This window comes from Nicotiana sylvestris, chromosome 11, assembly GCF_000393655.2.
Source record: "Nicotiana sylvestris chromosome 11, ASM39365v2, whole genome shotgun sequence".
Lineage (NCBI taxonomy): Eukaryota > Viridiplantae > Streptophyta > Magnoliopsida > Solanales > Solanaceae > Nicotiana > Nicotiana sylvestris.
In genome coordinates, this window is record NC_091067.1 from 87,654,180 (window position 1) to 87,677,464 (window position 23,285).

General features: G+C 35.8%; 2 protein-coding genes across 2 annotated transcripts; one reads left to right on the forward strand and one right to left on the reverse strand.

Annotated features, from left to right (window-relative positions):
* The first annotated feature begins 729 nt into the window (after positions 1-729).
* Positions 730-6,552, forward strand: LOC104214941 (uncharacterized). Its single transcript, XM_009764668.2, has 2 exons — positions 730-5,007; positions 5,087-6,552. Exons 1-2 carry the CDS (start codon positions 809-811, stop codon positions 6,219-6,221), a joined length of 5,334 nt encoding a protein of 1,777 aa, XP_009762970.1. The 5' UTR covers positions 730-808; the 3' UTR covers positions 6,222-6,552.
* A 6,569-nt stretch (positions 6,553-13,121) lies between these two features.
* Positions 13,122-14,824, reverse strand: LOC104220624 (uncharacterized protein C594.04c-like). Its single transcript, XM_009771525.2, has 3 exons — positions 14,575-14,824; positions 14,201-14,464; positions 13,122-13,730 (listed from the first exon to the last, which is right to left on the reverse strand). Exons 1-3 carry the CDS (start codon positions 14,788-14,790, stop codon positions 13,254-13,256), a joined length of 957 nt encoding a protein of 318 aa, XP_009769827.1. The 5' UTR covers positions 14,791-14,824; the 3' UTR covers positions 13,122-13,253.
* Positions 14,825-23,285: the final 8,461 nt, after the last annotated feature.

The window sequence follows — 23,285 nt, forward strand, 5'->3', positions numbered from 1 at the left end:
AAATAATTTGGAATGAGTAATTAATGCTGAAGGACAAAACAAGAAAAATAAATTATTTTTCTCGTGATATGCGAAAAGTGACAAGCAAAAATAAAAATTTATTTTTAGAATACTTGACAACTAAATAGACGGATGGAGTAATAAATAAGGATAAAACATGCTAACTTATTGGTATCCGTTTTGGGTTTAATAGAGTCAAGCACAAAACTACAGTATGTAATTTCTATGTTTTTTTTCTATTCTTTTTCGAATACCAGCATCAACCAATTACTTTGATATCTTTTAAAAGGTTTCCTTGCTCATATGTAAGCGACACTTATGAAAATGGTATTAAAAAGTTCCTATAGCTATTATTATTTCTATATTTCCAAAATTCTATAGGCTTGTAATATTCAAGCTTATTTTTTCTCAAAGTATAATGGTTATAAAAGGTTTGAAATAGAAATTGTTGATCATTTTCAATAAATGAAAAATATATTTTTTCCTTTTAATTTTTATTTTGCAACTAAAAACATTTTAAAGTAATTTTTAGTAATATGCAAAAAAAATTAATTATTTATATGAAATCACGCGAAACGTGGGTGCCGAGAAACTAGTATACTGAAATATACAATCATATAAAAAGACGTATATAATAATGTACAAATTAAAGAATTATTAGAGTCAACGCTATTACCATTTTGTGCAATGTTCTTGATCTGAATATAAAGAAAGTCTGATCAAGTCAGCTTCTGTCCTCTCCTCTTCTTCTCCTTTTCTTGTGTGACAAACCAAAAAACAACTAATATTCTGATAGAGAGACGCTAAGATGTTTTGCAAAGAAGCCATTGAAGCTCTAGAATTGATGAAAGATCAATGGAGATTGTCCTTGACAGATGCAATAGTGGCTGATATCAATTTCCTCATTATGGAGCTCAAGTTTCTGGACATTTTCCTGAGGCTGCAGAGCTTTACTACTGACAGCAACTTGCTGGATGTTTCCGAACACATCCGAGCTATGGTTAGCGTTGTAGGATCGGACCTCAAAAGTCTATTCTCCGCAGGAATGGTGCCACCTGATCAAAAATTTGATCTCACTTTGTCTGAGGTGCAAGAAAAGATCCGGATTTGTAAGTCGGAAATCAAAGCTCAATACTCTTATCCTCAGGTAGTAAATATTTCTGATGCTAGTCCCACGTCTATAGCAAAACTCATTGGTGATGTAATAGAGACTATAAATTATGTGGTGAGCACACCTTTGGCTTCTTCCTTATCTATTAGTCCACAAATTCGGGAGCTCTTTTGCGCATTGAGTTCACCACAATCTCTCTGTTACATGCTTGCTGTCAGAAAATTACAAGACTCTAGCCAAATGACTTTCTTCACTCATGCTATAGCTGTGACTTGTCATGCAGCAATGATTATCTTCTTGCATTTTCCTGAGCATAACAAGGTTAATCAGGAAACTGATATCAATTCCTTGCTTACTGATTTCGTATTGAAGAGAATTTTTCCCATTCAGCCATGTGTCCGCCGTATCTATGTTGAACTCCTCCAATCTTTTATGTCCGGACCACAATTAACCTGGCGTCACGCTGTCCTAGCTAAAATGGAAACAATGTTTACCCTTTTTCTCAAAACCAATCTGCTGATGTTACAGTTCTCTTATAGATATGGCTTGATAGTTCCGTTGGAGGATCAAAATCAAATGGACTACTTTTTCGAGATGTTGGACTATTTGGGAACATATCTTGAGGATTTGCCACCACAGGGCTTTGGATCTAAGCTGAGAGAAATAGATAATTTGATGGTCAATGCAGCACTTTTCATTTTCTCGTTATATGGTAACGAGGAAGACGTGGCATCTGGAGAAGTAAATCAAGAGGCCACCCTTGATTTGCCTGGCTTGATTCAGCGTATCAGCGCTTTGACTTACCAAATCGTTCAAATGTCATTTCAATCGATTTTACCTAGGATTGATGGTCTTGGCTTTGTTGATTTCCTTCTGGTCAACATGAAGGAGTTCCTTAACCAGTCTGCTGATACACTTCCTTCTGCCAAGAGCCAACTTGAAGCTGTGCTGAAGTATCTTGAATTTTTGCATCCTTTTTTGAGGGATGCTGCAGCAGAAAAATGTATTAATCATGATAGACTGCAACATCTTGCCACAGTGGTCATTGGCAAGGCATATGAAATAGAATATATAGTTGATTGTTTCGTGACTAAAGATGTTCCTGCCTGGTTTCTTACACCATGGCTTTCGGATCTCATTGTGGAGATTGAGTTTCTTAAGGCAGAGGTCGAAAAGATTAAGGAGGACAAGGCGTGTGACGCACCAATGGAAAACATCACCAATGCTTCCAATGTTGCTACATCATCACAATCGGCCAGTATGCTAAGCACAACTGAAGAAATGGTGGGATTCGAGGACGTGGTGCAAACATTAAGAAACCAACTTGTTGGAGGAACATCACAACTTGATGTTGTCTCAGTTGTTGGCACTTTTGGACAAGGTAAAACAACAGTTGCCAAAAAGCTATTCTATGACGAATCAATTGCCTCTCTGTTTGATGTTCATGCAAAATGTTTTCTTCCAGTTGTATATTTACGTAGAGATTTGTTGGTTGCTATTCTGAGTGATGTGGTTGACAAGAAAACTGATCTTAGTGAAGTCCCTGAAGATGAATTAGCTGACAAGTTGCACAAAATATTGTTGCAAAGGAAATACCTTATCCTCGTTGATGATGTTCGTGAAACTGTAGTGTTGGACTTTTTAGAGTCGTGCTTTCCGGATGCCAACAATGGAAGCAGAATTATTCTAACAACAGAGTTAGACGAAGTTGCTAATTATGCTAGACGTGTTAGTTCTCCCTATCGTCTTCGCTTGTTTTCTGATGAAGAAATCTGGATGTTGTTACAGAATAAGGTTTTCCTCCGACAAAGTTGCCCACCGTATATTAGAGATGTTGGACAAAAACTAGTAAAAACCTGTCCCGGGCTACCCCTTGCGGTTGTTATGCTGGCCAATGCTCTTGCAAAACTGGCGAAGAATGGGGATCACGTGAACTTCTCTGAAGAGGCGGTGAAAGAGTTCAATGAAATTCTGGAGAACCAGAGATCTTCTTATGTTAATGTATCATCACAAATGGCCAGTACTCCAAGGATAACTGAAGAAATAACAGATGAAATGGTAGGTTTCGATGATGTACTGCAAACCTTAAGAGATCAACTTGTTAGAGTAACACCAAGAGAGCTTGATATTATCTCGATTGTTGGCACTCTTGGACAAGGTAAAACAACAGTTGCTAACAAACTATTCACTGACGAATTAGTTGTCTCTTTGTTCGATGTTCGTGCAAAATGTTTTGTTCCTGCTGCTTTTCAACGCAGAGAGTTATTAGTTGCTATTCTGAGGAATCTTGTTGAAAAGACAATTGATCTTAGTGAAGCGAGAGAAGATGAATTAGCTGATGAATTGCACAAACTTCTATTGCCAAAGAGGTATCTTCTCCTCATTGATAATGTTAATGACTCTGTAGCATGGGATTATCTAAGGTCATGCTTTCCAGATGCCAACAATGGAAGCAGAATTCTTCTAACAACTCGTCTAGATGAAGTTGCTACTAAGGCTAGACGTGTTAGTTCACCCCATTATCTGCGCTTGTTTACTGATGAAGAAAGCTGGACGCTGTTACAAAATAAGGCGTTCCCCCGACAAAGTTGCCCGCCAAATTTTAGACCTCTTGCAGAACAATTAGCCAAACGGTGTGAAGGGTCGCCTGTTCAAGTTGTTGTGCTGGCTGGTGTTCTTGCAAAAATGACGACAAAAGAGTTGGAACTACTGGCAGAAGGGGATAAAGGTGTTCACATGGTCTTCATTAAAGAGGTGGAGAAAAAGGCCAGGGAAGCTACGTTAGACCAGGCGCGTGGGTCACGACCAAAAAGCTTTAGAAATGCTTCCCAAGGCCATATATCATCTCAACTGGATTGGACTACAGCTGAAGATATGGTGGGGTTCACGGACGTCATGCGAACAATAACAAACCTACTTGTTAGAGGAACATCACAAAGAGATGTCATTTCAATTGTTGGAATGGCTGGACAAGGTAAAACAACAATTGCTAACAAACTATTCATTGATGAATCAGTTGTTCTACAATTTGATGTTCGTGCAAAATGTTATGTTTCTCAAGTGTACAACCGTCGAGAGGTGTTGGTTTCTATTCTGAGTGATGTGGTCGACAAGCCAACTGATCTTAGTGAAGTGCCTGAAGATGAATTAGCTGATAAGTTGCGCAGACTATTATTGTCAAAGAGATATCTTATCCTCATTGATGATGTCTGGGAAACTAGAGCATGGGATGAGTTACAGACATGTTTTCCGGATACCAACAACAGTAGCAGAATTATGCTGACAACCCGGCTAGAGAAGGTTGCTACCTATGCTAGCTGTGTTAGTTCTCTTCATCATCTTCGCTTGTTTTCTGAAGATGAAAGCTGGACGTTGTTACAGAAAAAGGTGTTTCTTCAACAAAGTTGTCCACCGGATCTTGAAGGTGTTGGACAGGAAATAGCAAAGAAGTGTGGAAGGTTACCTCTTTCAATTGTTTTGGTAGCTGGTGTTCTTGCAAGTATGACAAAGAAAGAGCAGTGGGAACAAGTGGCAGATGGTTTAGGTTCACATATTCGTGGCGACTCCAAGCACATCATACAATTCAGTTACAAGAATTTGCCCCATTATCTTAAACCTTGCTTTCTGTATTTTGGAGCATTCTTGGAGGACAAAGAGATTCAGATCTCAAAGTTAATGAAGTTATGGATGGCGGAGGGTTTGGTAGTAAAACAAAAGGAAAGATGCTTGGCTGATATAGCAGAAGATTACTTAGAGGATCTTATTAGAAGAAATATGGTGATGGCCACCAAGAATAGATATCTTGGCAAAGTAAAAGCATGTCGTATCCATGACCTGTTGCTTGAATTTTGCAAGGAAAAGGCAAAGGACGAGAAATTTCTACTATGGATATATAGGTATATATTCAATTTCTCTTTTTACTTTCTTACTGAATCAATTTTACTTTGTTTTGATTCTGTTTCTTCCTATGGACAGGGATCAAGATGCAAATTCTGCCGAAGTGTTGTCTCGAATGCTTGTACAGCGTCGTATATCCATTTATTCAAAACAACACAATCTTGTTGAAAGGAGTCCATCTTGCTCCAATGTCCATTCCATATTATTCAGGAAGGTTGGTGATGATGTTATCCCCTCAGTCGACAATCAGGTCTCATTTGCTTTTCACAGCTTTAAGTGTCTTAGAGTGTTAGATCTGGAGTTTGTCACTGTTGATTCTTTCCCAACTGAATTATCTCAACTGAGGTACCTTGCACTTAGAACTTTTGAGGAATCTATTCCATCATCTATAGCCAATCTCCGGAATCTTGAAACACTTATGGTTAAAGGGCTTGGAAGTGAACTTTCATTGCCACACTCACTGTGTAAGATGGTTAAGATAAGACATCTACATTTAAACGACCGTGCCTCCTTCAATTTGCAAAACATAAAAGTATTCCTAGAGGATCCCTCGGAATTAGGTAATTTGGAGACTTTTTCCACTCCTGCTTTTTCATCCGGTGAGGATGTGGAGAAGGTATTGAGTAAGACCCCTAATATTCGAAAACTGAGATGCATATTTTCAGGATCATGGGGTTATTCTGAGGAACAACAAAAGGACTGCAATCAGTTCCCAAGATTACAGCACTTAACCAAGCTTGAATCACTCAAGGTGTTTTGTTTCCACAAGCCAGAGCGATCACCTTGTGTATTCAATTTCCCGTCAGATCTTAAGAAGCTGACACTTTGTGGTTTTGGATTTCCATGGAGTGAAATTTCAGCCATCTCAACACTTCCTAACCTTGTGATACTCAAGCTACAATCCGATGCCTTTTGTGGCGAAGAATGGGAAGTAAGTGATGAGCAATTCTCCCAACTAAAAGTGCTGAAGCTAGAAAATATTTCCTTTGCGTGTTGGAGTGTCTCAGAGGATGCTTTCTCTAACCTTGAGCAACTGGTTCTGCATAGTTGTGATTGTCTTGTCGAAATCCCTACTGAATTTGGTTACTTCACTTGCCTACAATCCATCGAGGTAAAGTCGTGCCAGGAATCTGTTGCAAATTCAGCTAGGAATGTCGAGGAAATTCAGGTCGAAGAAATGCAAAATAATGGCTTCACGCTTTTTATCTACTAATGAAATTTTCTCTGAGATATCACATGAGATCACTTGTTTCATGGATTCTTCTTTTATCACTCTCTCAAGACTCTTAACGTCCAGTAAGGCAAGCAATTCAAAATGATTTATCAAGAGCAGCAGCAGCCGGTCCCTCATTTATCGAGATTATTAAGAATCTCTTTTGCTCTATACTTGTCTTAATTTTTTTTTTAATATTATGTGGTCTCTATTACTCTGGTTGATTCCTTCATATAATTTGTAAGACCTGATATTGCTGAATATGCATGATTGACATTTGAACACATACTCTTTTGGAGAAAATGTACTTTCAGTTGTTTTGAACACGTACACTTAAGAAATCCATTTGGCTATCTTGAAGTGAATAACTTCACTGATTATCTTCCTTCTCTGTTGGAAAGTATAAGAATCTTGAGACTCTTGACCTTTCCTTTAATATCAATTTGTTTACAATGCGAGCATCTCAGATGACCTTTCAGCTTAAATTTTTTGGAGTCTTGTTTTTCAAGAATTCGCGGTGTGACACATTATTTCTATGTGTGGAGCATTTATGTGGCAAATTATATCTGCTATGAAGGCTGCTTAAGTGAGAAGAATGTTAAATCACAAGTAATAGTATAATATACGAAGGGCAGAAGCAGTCAACTGATCCACCTTCTCACTCTTCATCATAATCTTGTCTTCTGTGCATTGTTGATTTAATGTAGTTGGAAGCTTAGATATAAAATCAAAATACTCAATAGGATAAGAAATTCAATACTTACTTCATACTAGTCTTATTGGTTGATCTTCTCAATTGTGAGGTAAAAAAAAAGAACTTGATTGAGCAATGAATCTTCTAGAACTGATGAAAAGCTGTAGGAATTTAATCTCAATCCTGTAGACTCACAAAAGAAGACTAATCTCCTAAGCCTTTTGAAAGTTGCACTTGAAGTAGAAAATCGAATTCAAAGAGAAATATCAAGAGACTTGTGCTGATAACATATTACAAAATGGTAGAAATTGTTATGTCGAGGAAGAGGCAAACCCGAAAATAAAGAAGATAAAGAACACCAAATTTTAACGTGGAAAACCCTTCAAATCGAAGGTAAAAACCACGGGATCACAAAGATCCAAAAAACTCCACTATAACAATAAGAGAGTTATAAAAGTTCTCCAAATTGGCTACACAACAAGTGTCAAACACGGAGCAACAATAGCAATAAGAGCAACAACTAATCAATTGAAGAAAGAGTATAATCCACAAAAACGAAGCTGCTGTTCGAGGCTCGAAATAAGATACTACAAGCCACCAAATCCAATCTCTACCGTTCAAATCTAAGACCAAGATGTTACGAACACTCAGTCACAATTTCAGCCCGATCCAACGGTTATCAAATTGGCAAACATAATTTGAAGTTGACTGGTCGGAATAAAAATCTGCAGCAAAACAAATATTTTTCTTCTCTCTTCTCTCTTGATGAAAGCTCTCTCAAAAACCACTCTTATGTGCTTAAGTATTTCAAAGACTTGTATCAAAGAGCATAGAATAATTCTTCAAGGTTGTCTAATTTATAGATCATGAGTGGTGCTTTCTCTTAAAGCCAAAACCCACTCAAAATAGGAATAAACCGAATCCAATTCCAAATAGGAATGGAAACCAAAAGAGAATAGGATTAGGCCATTGGGCCTTTGGCTGGACAACATGGGCATGTGCCCAAATAACTCCCCCTCCAGCCAAGGGGATAAATGTGTCTTCAAGTAGAGGAACTATTGACAGGCTTCATGCCTGCCAATTTTCTACAAAATTCATGTTTATCTGCAACTACCGCCTTTGTCAGCATATCCGAAGGATTTTCATCAGTGTATATCTTCTCAACCTCAAATAATTTCTCTTCCACGACCATTCTTATCCAATGATACTTTCTATTTATATGTTTGGTCTTAGAATGAAAAGTGGAGTGCTTGGTGAGACAGATAGCACTCTGATTATCACAAAATAAGATGTACCTTGGCTGCTCAAAGTCAAGATCATTAATAAACTCCTTCATCCATAATAGTTCTTTGGCACCTTCTGTGACAGCAATATATTCGACTTCTGTGGTGGATAGAGCTATGCACTTCTGTAGTCTAGATTGCCAAGAAACAGCTCCCCCTGCAAAAGTAATCAAATAACCGGAAGTGGATCTTGAATTATCAAGATTGCCTCCTAAATCAGAGCCTATGTAACAAACAAGTTCAGGCTTGCCATTGCCAAAGCACAACTTTAAATCTGCAATACCTTTCAAATACCTTAATATCCATTTTACTATATCCCAATGTTCTTTTCTAGGATTAGAAAGGAATATACTAACAGTACCAACGACATGTGCAATATCTGGTCTAGTGCAAACCATAGCATACATCAAGCTACCAACGATAGAAGAGTAAGGAATACGGGACATCTCCTTTTTCTCTTCATCAGTAGATGGACTCTAACTAATACTCAATTTGAAGTGTTTAGCAAGAGGAGTACTAACCACTTTTGCATCTGTCATATTGAACCTCTTGAGTACCTTCTCAATGTATTGCTTTTGGGACAGAAATAACTTATTTCTATCTCTGTGTCGGTGGATTTGAATGCCTAAGATTTTCTTTGCTGGCCCCAAGTCCTTCATCGCAAACGATTTACTCAACTGCTTCTTAAGGACGGCAATTCTGGATTTATTCTTGCCAACAATAAGCATGTCGTCCACATAAAGCAATAAAATAATAAAATCATCATCAGAGAACTTCTGGAAGAATACACAGTGGTCTGAAGAAGTTTTCTTGTACCCTTGTTCTTCTATGACAGATTCAAACTTCAAATACCATTGCCTTGGAGCTTGTTTCAATCCATACAGGCTCTTTTTTAATTTGTAGACATAATTTTCTTTTCCCTTAGTTACAAAGCCCTCAGGTTGCTCCATATAAATATCCTCATCTAAATCACCATGGAGAAAAATAGTCTTGACATCCATCTGCTCAACCTCTAAATCTAGACTTGCAGCTAAACCTAGAACCACACGAATAGAAGACATCTTCACAACAGGGGAGCAAAATTCATCAAAGTCAACTCCCTTCTTCTGGCCAAAACCTTTAGCAACTATCCTCGCCTTGTATCTAGGCGCAGAGGTATGATTATCTTGCTTTATTCTGAATATCCATTTGTTTCTCCAAATGGATGCCTTAATATAGTTTCTCCAAACATTATAATGGTTACCTCGCCTTTATTCCTTAATTATACAAGGCGAGGTAACCATTTGTTCCTACAAGAAAAAAGACTGGCCAAATATAGGAGAATTATAATTTCCTTCTACAAAAAGGAAAACCCAATTAAGGTAATTATATTGCCCTTTCCTTCAACAAATAGGAAAACTAAATATGGTAAGAAAATTATCGCAAACACCTAACAATTCTCCCCCTTGGCCGAAATTTTCTGACAAAATAAACTTGATCCACCTTCTTCACATAGCCTTCAACAGGTTGCATCTCCAAATCTCCACCACAAAGTTTGTCTCAACGTGTGTAGCACACCAGTCAAATTTCTCAGACAAAAATCACTCTTATCGTCAAATATGTTGCGGCTAGAACTGAACCCGCCAAGATGAACCTGTCTTGAACCTTGCTCTGATACCACTTGTTAGATAAAGCTCTCTTACCTTTCGGAAATTTCACTAACTCATATGTGCCATTCTCATGGAGTGACTTCATCTCATCTTCCATCGCTTCGATCCACTGATCTTTATGAGTATCTTGCATGGCTTCATCATAATTCTCAGGTTCTCCTATGTCAGTCAAAAGTACATACTCTTCAGGAGGATAGCGCATGGATTTTTGCTTCTCCCTTGTAGATCTTCTAAGAGAGGTTTCAAGAGCATTCAAAGTAGTTACCTGTGCAGGAATTGGTTGCCGATCAACCACAACTTCATCAACTGGAGCATCCATAACATCTACACCATGATGATTATTTTGATCTTGATCACTATCTCCATCATTGTCTTGGGTTCCTTCATGTGCAATAGGTGCCTTAGAAATTGAAACTGGATCAATATCAACTAAGCTCTCATTACTCTGAGAATCTATCTTCTCGGCTTTGTCAATATCTTCAATAGTTTGGTCTTCAAAGAATATTGCATCATGACTTCTAATAATTTTATTGTCAACTGGATCATAAAAATGATACCCAAACTCATCTTGACCATAACCAATAAAGATGCACTGCTTAGCTTTGACATCCAGTTTCGATCTCTCATCTTTAGGAACATGCACACAAGCTTTACACCCAAAAACTCTCAGGTGATTATAAGAAACATCTTTGGCAAACCAAACTCTGTCTAGGACATCACCATCCAAAGCAACTGCAGGAGACAAATTGATAACATAGGCAATAGTGTTAAGTGCTTCGGCCCAAAATGTATTTGGAAGTTTAGCCTCTGAAAGTAAGCATCTAACTCTCTCAACTAGAGTTCTATTCATCCCTCTGCCAAACCATTCAATTGAGGTGTCTTGGGCGGAGTTTTCTGATGACGAATTCCTTTTTCCTTGCAATAGTTATCAAAGGGACCACAATATTCACCACCATTGTCAGTACAAATACATTTTAATTTCTTCCCCGTCTGTCTCAGCTAAGGCCTGAAATTCCTTAAACACGCTAAATTCTTGATCTTTAGATTTCAAAGGATACACCTAGAGCTTACGATAATGATCATCAATGAAGGTCACAAAATAAAGTGCACCACCTTTTGACTTTACTTTAAAGGAACCACACAAATCAGAGTGTACTAGCTCCAATAAATCGGGCTTTCTTGAGGGAGGATGGCTATGAAAGGAAACCCTTTTCTGTTTGCCAGCTAAACAATGGATACACCTTTTCAGCTTTGCTTGTTTCACTCTAGAAAGCAAACTTTTCTTAGCCAAACACGTAATCCCCCTCTCGCTCATATGACTCAGTCTTCGGTGCCACAATTCTGAAAAAGTATCACTTTCCACCAGATTTATGGAGTCATTAAGAATAGAGCCTTGGTTAATTATCCGGGTTGTTACGGAATGAAGGCGAATATGAGCAAGATGGTATGTTTAAATGGGAGAAATTATAATGTTTGGAGAAGCTAAAGCAAGATACAAGGCGAGGTAACCATAATTTGGAGAAACAAGAAAAATTTGCCCAATTAAGGTAATTATATTCGTCTCCAAACATTTGTAGAAGGAAATGGATAAATTTGGCTATAATGTTGAAGGAAAGGGCAATATAATTACCTTAATTGAGTTTTCCTTTTTGTAGAAGGAAATTATAATTCTCCTATACTTGGCTAATCCTTTTTCTTGTAGGAAAAGGTTTGGAGTTCTATAAATTGAGGATCCTTCTTTCTCATTCAGTAGCATCCACAATGTAGCCATAGGGGCTTGAGAGTAGTGTTTAGGGGGAGAACTTTTCGGGACAAGTGTTAGTGTGTCACTTGTGTTTGCCTCTTCGTGAGGTTGTTCTCTCGATATTTTGTACTCTTTTTTATATAGTGGATTGCTCATCTCCGTTGTGGACGTAAGTCAGTTGACCGAACCACATTAAATGTTTGTGTCTCTTTTGGTATATGTCTTTTTGTTGTATGATTTATCGTCGCTCAAGGTTTGCTTTGCTAGCTTCCGTATGACACCTGATTTTTACGGTCCTAACAAGTGGTATCAAAATGAACCTGTCTTGAACCTTGCTCTGATACCACTTGTTAGGACCGTAAAAATCAGGTGTCATACGGAAGCTAGCAAAACAAACCTTGAGCGACGATAAATCATACAACAAAGGAGAAATATACCAAAAGAGACACAAACATTTAACGTGGTTTGGTCAACTGACCTACGTCCACCGCGGAGATGAGCAATCCACTATATAAAAAGAGAGTACAAAATATCGAGAGAACAACCTCACGAAGAGGCAAACACAAGTGACACACTAACACTTGTCCCGTAAAGTTCTCCCCCTAAACACTACTCTCAAGCCCCTATGGCTACATTGTGGATGCTGCTGAATGAGAAGGACTGATCCTCAATTTATAGAACTCCAAACTTTTTCCTACAAGAAAAAAGACTAACCAAATATAGGAGAATTATAATTTCCTTCTACAAAAAGGAAAACCCAATTAAGGTAATTATATTGCCCTTTCCTTCAACAAATAGGAAAATCAAATATGGTAAGAAAATTATGGCAAACACCTAACAGAAATTGGCAGCGAAATAACGGAAATTCTAGCAGAATTAGACGGTTCAAGAGAAATATCATTGCATCGGTAGTGTCACTCTATATTTTCATGTTCTGACGAGGCCATGATGAGCAGGGGCTTAGCTACACAGTTGGTTGTGTGTTCGACCGAACTCAGGAGCTTTTGTTCAAATCCTATATTTGTATAAGAAATTCAATGAAAATGTACAAATTATTATTTCAGAACCCAACAACTTAGAAGGATTGTTACCCCGAACCCATAAGGTTCAAATCCTAGCTTCGCCTCCGATGATAAGGCCTATTTACAGCAACGGGAGGGGATTTAGGTGTAATGATTGAGTTTACACTTGGTCTTCATATCTTACCATTGTACCGAAAAATAACTCAACTATGCCTATATGTTACCCAAAATTATTATTTTTGAAAGGCGGAAAATGCTACACCTGGTCCGGAAAACACAACTATGCTAACAAATCATACATTTGGGGAGTTGATTGCTTGATTTAGTTTGTCTAACTTATTCCACATTTTTCTTCTTTTACATACAGCTCTCGAAAACAGTCTCTCTATTCTACTTTGTGCGGTAGGAGTAAAGTTTGCGTACACTCTACCCTCCTCAGACCCCGTTTATTGGAACTCACTGGGTAGTTGTTGTTGTTGTTTACTGCTATCTATTAAGATAACTCATAAAAGTTCTTCTCAACCATCTTTCATACAAGACAAATAAATACAGAGCAGATTACAATCCATTGCTGTTACAAACGTTCTTATCGACTGATATGACAAAGAATAAGGCACACATCAACTGATGACATATGAAGTCAAGTTTTCTTATCTTTTCCAATTGAGGAAGACTTGAACCATGGTATCAACACAGATGTAGTCTTTTGGTAGAGCGTATATGCTTCAGTTCTGTATGTTTGGCTAAGCATTTTCCTCTCCACAAGCACAGTGACATATGCTAAGCAAATGCTATTTATGAGTGCACCAATGAATGTCCAACCTTGACCCAAATTCCATGCAATTAAGGCCAGTCCCCACCACCATAACTGTTCTCCAAAATAATTAGGATGTCTTGAGTAGCACCAAAGGCCTTTGTCAAGAATTGGAACCATTGGCTGGCCAACTTCTTTCAGTTTTTTATTTCTGTTAATAAAATTGTGGAGCTGTGTATCGGCGTGATAGGCGATTGTGATGCCGGAGAAGCAGATGACTATGGCAATGAAATCCCAGATGCTCCATGGCTTGTCCTGTGAATGGACAACATATAGAGGTAGGCATATTCCCATCTGAAAAACCTGCAAAGACAAAATATATACAAAAAACTCAATATCACAAGAAGCAATAACAAAGAGTTTGAAGAGGCATATCCCCATCATATTTCTTGTCTTTGCTGTGCCATGAGAAAATGCATACTGCTCATAGATTCAATCAAGGGCTGATATGCAAGTAATCTATATATTTTATGCACAGCCTGTAAAGAATAGAGAATTTCGAAATTTGGGTTTGACTCAATTTTTAAAAGCTAGTTCATGAGATGAGTATATAAGGAGATAACAACAGAGGTCGAAGAGAATTGCGCAAAAGTATATGAGGAGATAACAACATGTACCCTCAACCAATATGGGGCTGTAACAAAATCTGGAAAAGTTTACATAAGATTGTAACTATTTTTACCCTGTTTTTCACAAACCACATAGCAAATGAAACAAAGTCATTCTCAGAGTTTCGTCTAGCAAAAACATAAGGAATGAAGAAAAAGAGTTACCTGCTGAGAGAGGTAAATAGCCAAGAAAGAGACCCACCACCATTTCTTGCCATACTGGTGGCTCAAGTCTGTATATCTCCAGTCTTGCCTCACTCCCCACTGCCAATTTTCACGTCGGAAGTAGCTGTGAATCAGCCTAATACTCCAAACCCATGTCAAAAGCATCACAACACGTGATCTCCATTGATTGTACTGCGCCATAGGATGATTGGCATAGAAATGTAGCACCATTACTGGAATCACCATCCAGTACAAACCTATCATCTGCAAATCAATTCAAAAAGAAAAAACAGAACAAAACTAAGTCGGTTAATTCATGAAGTTAAAAAGGAAGAGCTAGCATTGACAGTGATTTCATTTTAGAAGTGAGTTACCCAATGGCTTGATTGAAGAAGAGCAATGAACCAGAAGAGGACGTTGACATTAAGGAAAAACAGGAGATTAGCGAGTAAAAGTGGATGGTGATTGCACCAGTTCCACAACGAGTGATCTTCACGTTGATGATAAAGTAAACAGAGGTAGAAGAGACTGGAGGGAAGGGGGACTACACATGCAATCAAGGCATTCTTGAAATTACTATGAGTAGCCATGTCTATTTCAGTTATAACCAGCTAGTGTCCTTGTCTTTTTTGCTTCTAGGGGTCTAATTTATAAAGGAGTCTACGAGCCACGCCACATTAAAAAATGTGTATGATTACTCCTTTGGTCCATTCAATGTTTATTAATTTATTAAAAAGAATGATATTTTTTATATTTTAAAATAATTTAGTTTTAAACTTTTTTCCTTACTAACATGATTGAAACATCCTCTCTATACTTACAAGTAGGGGCAAGGTCTGCGTATACACTATATATCCTTCTCAAATCCTACAGTATGAGATAATATTGGGTATGTTGTTGTTCTTATTGTTGTCGTCCTTAGTAACTTGATTTTCGTGGTATATTAAACATTACAAAATTTTAAATTATGTATTTCTTTCTTAAATTTTTGTGTCTAGTCAAATATTGGAGTGAAACAAAAGAATATTGATGAGGAGTGCGATGGAATGATTTGGATCCTTCCATTCTCAACTAAGGGTCTCGAATTCTTGTTCTGAATATAAAGAACTCTTAGTAGAAAAAACTTTTACCAGTGGAATTATATAGCCAAATAGAAAATGCTAGTTAAGTCATTACTAAGAAAAAATAAAGAAGAAAGATTTGAGTATGGACTGGTCCAAAAGAAAGCAAAAGGGGCTACTTTACATTGTCCATTGCACTATCTTTATGATTTTCTTCTGTCATTGAGAGGTTACTATTTAAATTTGAAATTTATGATTACTTCCACTATCATTCTTGTCTCTATGTTGTTACCGACAATCATGGCATTTCATCATCTTCTTTAATATATATTTTGACGTACCAATTTTGCAATATGGGATGATAAATTTGATGCTAGCTATCATGTTTTATGTTTTATTTAATCTTGATGTTAGCTGCCACAACTTAATGATTTCATCAAAAATCAACTGATAAAAGGTTTCTACTATGAGTTTATGTGGGAATTTTCGGTGATTTGATTGTATGGTTAAAAATATATTAATGAAGAAAGGTACATTTATAAACTACAAGTAAAATTGAGTTGCTTGAAGATTTTTATATACAAATGCAGATTCAGAATTTAAACTTTTTGAGTTCTGAGTTACAGTGATCACTTTAAGGAGTAATAAATAACATGATTCCTAATTTAGAATTTGTATATATTTAGTGAATTTCATGAAATAAATACAAAATTTAGGACAAATATGCTAAGTGTAGCCGAACTATATGCTAAGTGTAGCCTACTAGCTTCGCTCTATATGTTGAGAACATTGAATAGATTCGCTTGGTGAAAGTTCAGTTAGTGTCAGTTACGATTTTCAGTATTCCGTCGTGATATAACTAATAGAAAAATTTACATCGGCTAACAAGACATATAAAAGGGGCATTTGCATCTATACCCATTTTTTGTGTCACGTTTTAACTTATGCCCGCTTTATAAAAAATATTACAAGCGTACCCGCTTTTTCGCATAACTTCAGCATACGGGACTGAAGTAGCAAAAACAATCACGCAAAACTTCAGTATTCTAGTAGCCGGGCCTGAAGTTCAGCTCTAGAGTTGAAGTTTTTGTTTTATAACTGGCGAACTTCAGCTCTAGAGCTGAAGTTTTTGTTTTTGTAACTGGCGAAGTTTTTGTTTTGTAACTGGGGAACTTCAGCTCTAGAGCTGAAGTTTTTATCTTTGTAACTGGCGAAGTTTTTGTTTTGTAACTGGGGAACTTCAGCTCTAAAGCTGAAGTTTTTGTCTTTGTAACTGGGGAACTTCAGCTCTAGAGCTGAAGTTTTTGTTTGTTTATTCATTCGTGTTTGTATGAAACTATAGTTATTAGACCATCAGTCTCCTTCTATTCACTAGTTATCATGTTTTAATAACATACATATAACCTATCGTTCGTGTTGTTTATGGTAGTAACTAAAAAGGATGTAACAACGTCTCCATCAAATCACAGATTTGTTGATATTTATATAAAGAATAAAATTATTGCTGCATCGTAAATGATCTGAACCATTAGTTGCAATGAATACATGTGAAAATGAAGCTAATTGTATAAAACATAACTCTACTTTCTTTTTTTTACCCTTTTCCTTTCCCAGATAAAGCTGTGAGTTGATGAGTTCTGTTGCAATGTTGTGTGTATATATATATTTGCCACAAACAAGAAAGTCAAATAACACGTGATAGGAAGTGACGAAGAAAGCAAATTGATAGTTTCGGATGTATAGGTTAGCGTGAAAATTTATAGGACTCACTAGAGAAATAAGAAGAAGCAGATAGGGATGAACCTTACTTCTGGAAAAAGAAAAGATAAAACTTTGAGGAAAAGGAGGAGGAGAAAGGAGGCTGAAGTTGTTTAAAAAATGGGTACAAGTTAAAAGTTTAAAAAAAAAAGGTATATGTTAAATGGGGGCGACCAAATAAGGCGCCCCGTGCAATTTTTACCATATAAAAATTAACATATTTTTTACCTTAGATTACATTTGGCAAAAAAAGCCCAAAAAAGTTTGCATTCTATAGTCCAACCAATTATAAAATGAGAAATTTTCATAAAGCGCTATCTTTTAGTGGTAATTAGCTATCTATAGATACCATTTGCTATATTAGGAATTGTAGATACGTTTTCTGTTGTTATAAGATGTATTAGATGTATTTAAGCTACTGTATTCATGAATACAGTAGCAAAAATAGGCGTGAATCAGGGAAGTCCAGCTAATCAGTTGTTGTATTCGAGTGTATTCGACTGTATTCATGGCGTGAAACATGGAATTATAGCTGGACAGATTATTGATTCGACTATATTCACGGCGTGAAACAGGGGATTACACTGTTTTTAAACAGAAAGTGAATCAATTAACATAATAGACTCCTAATATAACTCAACCAACTCAATTATAACACACAAAATTTGTATTTCCAGTTATAAAAAAGATTCTCAACCGAAAAATACCCCAAAAACATAAAAATCTTCAAAGAAATTATACAATACATCTGAATACATAAATTTTATTAATTAAAAAAACATATGAATACATTCATGGCATATAGCGAGACAGTGAATAAAAGGAAATACATAGAATACAGCAGGATATATTGAAATGTAATGAAAAAAAGACAGTGAATATAATGAAATACATGGAATACAACGAGATACATTGAATTACAATGAAAAAAGACAATGAATACAATGAAATACATGAAAATACAGCGTGATATGTTGAAAATATATTGAAATATATTAACAGAAAATCAAGTTGCTCAGCCCCAAACTCCATCGTCTTTGTTAAAGAACAAACCCTAATTTTCGGTGAATCCGTCATCGAGCAAAAACCCTAAATCTCACTATTTGCACGCATACTGTACAGTAGCCGATTTGGGGATTACACTACTAATTGATAGCAAATGGAATACATCGAGATTCATATGTTTTTTTATGTACTGTTTTGGAACAATTGGAACAATTGTACAGCGAGATAGCACCTGGAACAATTGTTTCTTTATGTAACTGTTTTGACTGTAATTGGGTACAAGCATCAGTTGGATACTAAAGATGGGCGATATTTGTGGCGGCGTTGGTATTTTTGGGATTTTTTGGGATTTTGGTGGCACGATCTTTGTTGAGATTGAGCATCGTATTTTCAGGGAAATGGGAAGAGAATGTCATGTATCAAAGTAGAGAGAGAAAGAAAATAGTATAACTAAATATCGTATTTAGTGGCTTAGGAATAGAAGATAACCAAAATTAGATATTTTGCTATAAACATTAAAAAGTATCTATAGAATATAATTTTTAAAATAATATTTATTTAAAATAGACAAGATATTAACCTTTGCTATAAGTGGTAAAAATTTCTTATAAAATAGCCAAGCCAAGTAAAATATAGGAGAATCTATACATTTCAAAAAAGAGTCTAAACTACCGCTATCGTTTGCTAAATGATTTACAGATACTCACCGTTCATCTATCCATCTAAAAGAGCACATGACATTAATTTTATTAATAAAATTGCTCCCACATCTAACAACAGAAACGGTGGGCTTTCAATTTAATTACATAGCATTTTTTATTGGATCACGTGGTAATCTATGACTGAAACAATCAAGGCATTCTTGAAATTGCTATGAGTAGCCATGTCTATTTCGGTTATAAGCAGCTAGTGTCCTTGTCTTTCTTGCCTATAGGGATCTATTTTATAAAGGAGTCGACGAGTCACGGCACATTAAATGAGTATGACCACTCCTTTGTTTCATTCTATGTGACACATTTTATTATTAATTTATTAAAAAAAAGATCTTTTTATATTTCAAAAAATATTGTTTTAACCTTTAATTTTTTTTCCTTAGTAACATGATTTTGTAGCCATAAAAATCTAATGACATATTAAAAATTACAAGTTTTAAAATTATGTATTTTTTTAAACTTTGTGTCTAATCAAACATTGTTGTAGGGAAATAACACTGAAAAATAACAATAATAATACTATAATATTATTATTTGTAAGCAGATACACGAATTGGCTTGAGTCGTGTTGGGCACTGTCCTAAGAAACTATTTCAGCAATGTGAAATATTTTCCCAGGATTAAACAAGCCCATCTCCATTTGGGAGGATACAGGAATCAACAAAATATTGAATTACAAACCCAGCTAGCAAGTAGAAAAAGTAAATAAGAAAGGAAACAACTAATATTTAATATTGGACAATAAAAGAAGAAGGAAGGCGTGAAAGGAAAAGAGAGGAATGATGCTTTTGGTGATGGTGATTTTCTTGTCAAGTGAGAGCCTATTTAAAGTTGTAATTGCATGAAACTTGGCTTTTGCATGGCAAAAATGTGGTTGAACATTTGCCACTTTTTAGACTTCTTTGACCACTAATCATAACCTTCTAGAAGGGCTAAAAACACTTGTCCAAAAGGCATTAAAATATTGCCATAGTCCCCCATTATTTTAAAGACCTTTTGAAATAAACTTGCTGGATTTGTATGGTCTAAATGTAATAGGTTTGGTGTCTTCTGGACTATGAACCAAACTTAGATCAATAAAAATTTAAGTCACAGAATTACTGGTGAAATATAATATTTCTATGAACCAATAACTCTTATTGTAAGTCAAAGATGTTATCAATCACACTTCGACCCTCACAATTTTGCTGTCAACGCAGTTTTGCGCCACTAGGCCATATGCATGCCTGGTGATTCATGAGAGCTTTAGAGACTGAGCCAAAATCTCATAGGAGCGGCCCACTCCACTCTCATATAGGTGAATTCATCAAGCGTATACTGTTTTTAAATACACCATCCATAAGGACTATGAATTTCATTAAGAGTTATAACTCAGCCTCTCAATTAGTAGCAGTCAAGCACTCTCTTTTAGTGCATTAGTGCCAATATTGACTTGCTATTACCCTTATGAACCTACTTCATGGGATCTCCAATCACATAGGTTGGATTACCATCTTTATTGACAACATGTCGGCCTTATCCCCATCTCTTTTGAGGTTTGAAGAATTGATTTTCTTCCCACAGATTTATTCAGAGGATCGGCCAAATTTATCTCTGACTTCACATAGTCAATAAAAATTATTCCATCTCTCAACGGCTGTTTTATGACATCATGTCTCAGTTTCATGTGTCTACTTTTACCTTATAAGATTTATTCTTCGCTATAGCTATTGCCGCTTGGCAATCACAGTGTATAGACATAGGAGGCACTACGTCCTTTATTAAAGGGATATTAGCTAAGAAGTTTCTTAGCCACTCAGCCTCAGAACCAGCTAACTCCAGAGCTACAAACTCTGATTCCATAGTCGATCTAGCAATGATCGTCTGTTTAGCTAATTTCCACGATATTGCACCACCACCAAGGGTGAATACATAACCACTAGTAAATTTTGTCTCATCTGAATCAGAGATCCAATTTGCATCACTGTACCCTTCTAAAGTAGAAGGAAATCCACTATATAGGATACCATAATTTATGGTTCCTCTCAAATATTTCATTAGTCTATCTAATGAGGACCAATGCTCTCTATTGGGATTATAAATATATTTACAAAGTCTACACACTGCATAGGCTATATCAGGCCTTGTAAAATTCATTATATGCATCAGACTCTCAATAATCTGAGCATATTTAGACTGAGCAACTGAGTCACCATTATTCTTTTTCAACTTAGAGTTAGCATCAAAAGGAGTGCTCACAGATGTGACATTAAAATATTCAAACTTCTTAAGAAGTCTCTCAACATAATATTCTTGTAACAACATTATGCCAACTTCACTCTTTATAACTTTAACTCCCAATATCATATTTACTTCACCCAGATCTTTCATATCAAAATTAGCAGACAGAAATAATTTAGTACTTTGCACAATATTTAAACTTGTACCAAATATAAGCATGTCATCAACATACAGACATTTTATCACATAATCATTTTCTATCACTTTAGTATAAACACATTTATCTACCTCAACTGAAGAAAAATCGTCTCTCAGTAAGACTTGCTCAAATTTCTCATATCACCGCTTAGGAGCTTGTTTAAGGCCATAAAGAGATTTAATTAATTTACAAACTTTATTTTCTTATCCAGGAATGACACAACCTTCAAGTTGAACCATATGAATTTCTTCCTCTAAATCACCATTCAAAAAAGCAGTTTTGACATCCATTTGGTGGATAAAAAGCTTACGAATTGAAACTAAGGCAATTAAAACTCGAATAGAAGAAATTCTAGCCACTGGTGCAAATGTATCAAAATAATCTATATTTTGTTTTTGAGAAAATCCTTTTGCTACTAACCAAGCTTTATATTTATCTAAGATCCATCATGATTAAATTCCTTTTTGAAAATCCATTTACAACCAATAGGCTTTGCACCAGGAGGTAAATCAGTTAAAATTCATGTATTATTTTTCTTAATAGAATCAATTTCAACTTTTATTGCCTCTTTCAAATATTTAGCATCTGAAGAAGATATAGCTTCAAAATAATTTGATGGTTCATTATCGACAAGAAAAGTTTGAAAATCATTTCCATATGAAAAATATTCTTTCCTAAGCCTTTTGCTCCTTCTCAGTTCCTCATTAGAGGTAGTTTCTCTATTTGTTTCAACAGGTGTATGAGAAATTTTATCAGCAGTATATAAATATATTCAAAGAACTCAAGATTCTTTGTTTCAATTATAGTATTGCAATCAAGCACATTACTTTTCAAAATGAGGAATCTATATGCATCACTATGTTTAGCATATCCAATAAGCATGCAATCAGCAGTTTTAGAACCTATTTTTCTCTTTTTAGGTTCAGGCAAAAGAACTTTAGCAAGACACCCCCACACTTTTAAATATTTCAAGTTAGGTTTATAACCCTTCCACAATTCATACAGAGTTTTGCCAGTTCTTCTATGTGGTATTCTATTTTGTAAGTGACATCCAGATAAAATAGCTTCACCCCACAAATTATCAGGAGCATTAGAACTAACTAACATAGAGTTCATCATCTCTTTCAATGTTCTATTTTTTCTTTCAGCTACTCCATTTAACTCAGGTGAATAAGGCAGAGTTACTTTATGAATGATTCTATTATTTTCACAAAATTCATTCAAAGATAAATATTCTCCACCTCTATCAGATCTAATTCTCTTGATTTTCCTACTAAGTTAATTTTCAACCTCAGTTTTATAAGAAATAAAAGCATTAAAAGCATCTTCTTTATTTCTAAGTAGGTACAACTTAGTATATCTAGAAAACATCAATAAAAAGTTACATAATATCTTTTACCACCTCTAGTCATAGTCAGCTTTAAATCGCCTCAATCGGTATGAATCAAGGATAATAATTTAATTTCTCTATTTACAGAAAATAAGTCTTTCTAGTATTTTTAGCTTCAACACATATTTCACACTTGTTAATATTATTTGAGTTTAAACCAGATATTAATCCTAGCGACTGCATTTTCTTTATATACGCGATATTAACATGTCATAATATAGCATGCCACAAAGAAATTGACTCAATCATATAAGCAGAAGAAGATGCAATGTTATTGCTAGTATCGGAAGTATTAAGCACAAACAAACCATGGTTACAATATCCATTGCCCACAAAAATATCATTTTTGGTCAATACGACCTCATTATTTTCAAATGAAACCTTCACTCCAACTTCTCCTAATAACCCTGCAGAAACCAAATTGGTTTGGATATTAGGAACATGCAATAACATCACTAAATGCTAGAATTTTACCAGATGTGAGTTTGAGAAGAATTTTTCTTTCCCAAGAACACGAGTTGTTCTTGAGTCACCAAGATAAATAGTTTCTTCTCCTTTCTCAACTTGGGTGTAAGACAAAAATTTATTTTTGTTTGCACAAATGTGCCTAGTAGCACCATAGTCTATCACCCAATCTCTCACATTGGCCAAATTATTTATTTGGGAAATGACCGCAATAATTATATTATCCGCTTTAGTCAAATTTAATTTTGACTTAGCAAGATTATTATTTATCCCA

Coding starts and splice junctions, on each gene's coding strand:
- LOC104220624 (XM_009771525.2), bottom strand. CDS start 14,790: ATGGCTACTCATAGTAATTTCAAGAATGCCTTGATTGCATGTGTAGTC. Junction 14,465..14,574: donor TTCTTCAATCAAGCCATTGG/GTAACTCACTTC, acceptor ATTGATTTGCAG/ATGATAGGTTTGTACTGGAT. Junction 13,731..14,200: donor CTATTTACCTCTCTCAGCAG/GTAACTCTTTTT, acceptor TTGTCTTTGCAG/GTTTTTCAGATGGGAATATG.
- LOC104214941 (XM_009764668.2), top strand. CDS start 809: ATGTTTTGCAAAGAAGCCATTGAAGCTCTAGAATTGATGAAAGATCAA. Junction 5,008..5,086: donor TTTCTACTATGGATATATAG/GTATATATTCAA, acceptor TCCTATGGACAG/GGATCAAGATGCAAATTCTG.